The sequence below is a fragment of the Aplysia californica genome, unplaced genomic scaffold, assembly GCF_000002075.1.
Source record: "Aplysia californica isolate F4 #8 unplaced genomic scaffold, AplCal3.0 scaffold00047, whole genome shotgun sequence".
Taxonomy (NCBI): domain Eukaryota; kingdom Metazoa; phylum Mollusca; class Gastropoda; order Aplysiida; family Aplysiidae; genus Aplysia; species Aplysia californica.
In genome coordinates this window covers 934709-936236 of record NW_004797317.1, presented here as the reverse complement: position 1 = coordinate 936236, position 1528 = coordinate 934709, and the positions used below count along the sequence as shown (strand labels likewise).

At 41.8% G+C, this 1528-nt stretch overlaps 1 protein-coding gene across 1 annotated transcript in view; it reads right to left on the bottom strand.

Annotated features, from left to right (window-relative positions):
• LOC101860792 (ras-related protein Rap-1) overlaps window positions 1-1528 on the bottom strand; it is a 24377-nt gene that overhangs the window by 13136 nt on the left and 9713 nt on the right. The window contains exon 2 of the mRNA XM_005092492.3: window positions 378-458. Within this exon, the coding sequence (XP_005092549.1) occupies window positions 378-458 (81 nt within the window). The remainder of the gene's footprint in view (window positions 1-377; window positions 459-1528) is intronic.

The following is a 1528-nucleotide window of genomic DNA, read 5'->3' as shown; positions in this document are numbered from 1 at the left end:
GTGTGTGTGTGTGTGTGTGTGTGCCTGTGTGTGTCTGTGTAAGTATCAGACCCGACAATGGTGCAGAAGACGTGGGCTTGAATTCCCTACCAGACTATTAAGGCAGAATTTCCACAGGCTGGTAATACTACAGCATGGCGTTTAAATCTTAGTGTACTTAAGGGGCTATGTAACACATATCAACTTATCCTAGCACATCTCTTGGTGCTTTTTTCTCGTTCTCATAGTCTCATAACTGACATCTTTATCTAGACAATAAACAGGTAAACACATGTGGTGATTTTTAAGAAACAAAGGCTTTCCTTGCAAATGAGCAAGTGGGCGCTAAAATCGAGGCCTTTTTTTGGACAGAAGTTCATCACAAGAATACAACTCACCTGTAGTGGGACTTTGGACTCTTTGCTGTCGGGGTGACTGAAAGACGATTGGAACTTGTTGATTTGGAGGACATGGTTGGTCTGAGGACAACAGCAAACAAACTCTTCAGTTAGACAAACTATGCTAATATAGAGAGAAATTTGCAGGAGATTGAAAGGGGGAGGGGGTTGATAGAGAGATTTCGAGAGAGATTGAGAGAGGAGAGGGAGACAGAAGAGAGGTAGAGAGAGAGGGAGAGAGAGACAGAGAGAGGGAGAGAAGGAGAGAGGGGGGGGGGCGAGAGGGGAATTCTACTAATTAATCAATAAAAAGGATTACGTGGCTTTTTAATTAAACTTGATAGCCATGGACAAAAGCTTTCCGCCCAGTTTTGCCCCATTAGATTATATTGTGTATTACTAGGAAACAAAAGCTGTTTATATTGTCTGTCCAAATTACCATTTTTTTGTTTTGCTTCGGGGGAAGATTTGCTTTCATGGCAGCTTATCACACATTAAACAATGACAGTTTGCAGCCCGGGAAACTGGAGAAGGAAAAGAGTCGGAACAAAGAAAGTTCTCATTAAGTCGTGCAACTTGAGATTCTTAGAAAATTCTTGAAATCCGCTCACATGAAAAAATTAGCTTCATTAAAAAGGCGAGGAAAAAAACCAACAGAGTGAAGGAAATATAAACATATTTTAGCAAAAAGTCTCAACATGGTTTCAACTTTCCCAGCAAGAAAGGTGGACGAGAAGTAGAAATGGGCGCATTATCATCTCCACCGTCTATCACCAGTCCGACATAACACTCCGCTGAGCAAATGAGTCAGTCTTGTCCATTAGCGAGGTTTGAAGATGATGACAAGAAAAAATCACAATGAAATGCAGCTCTGATTCTCGGCACATCCAAGGGGGATTACGCCCAACTAATGACGGGTAACAAAAGCTTAGAATGCATTCACATGACGTATTTTGCACGCTGCTGTTGCTTGAAATCCCTGCACAACTTGACCATCTACAAGGTGTGTCAGGCCTTTTGGTTCGAGTGCAAGAAGGTAAAAGTTAAAAGATGAACTTCAAAAGATAAAACGATGGATTACAAGAGCAAAACAGAAACACACACACACACACACACACACACACACACACATACATGCACGGAGAAGAGAG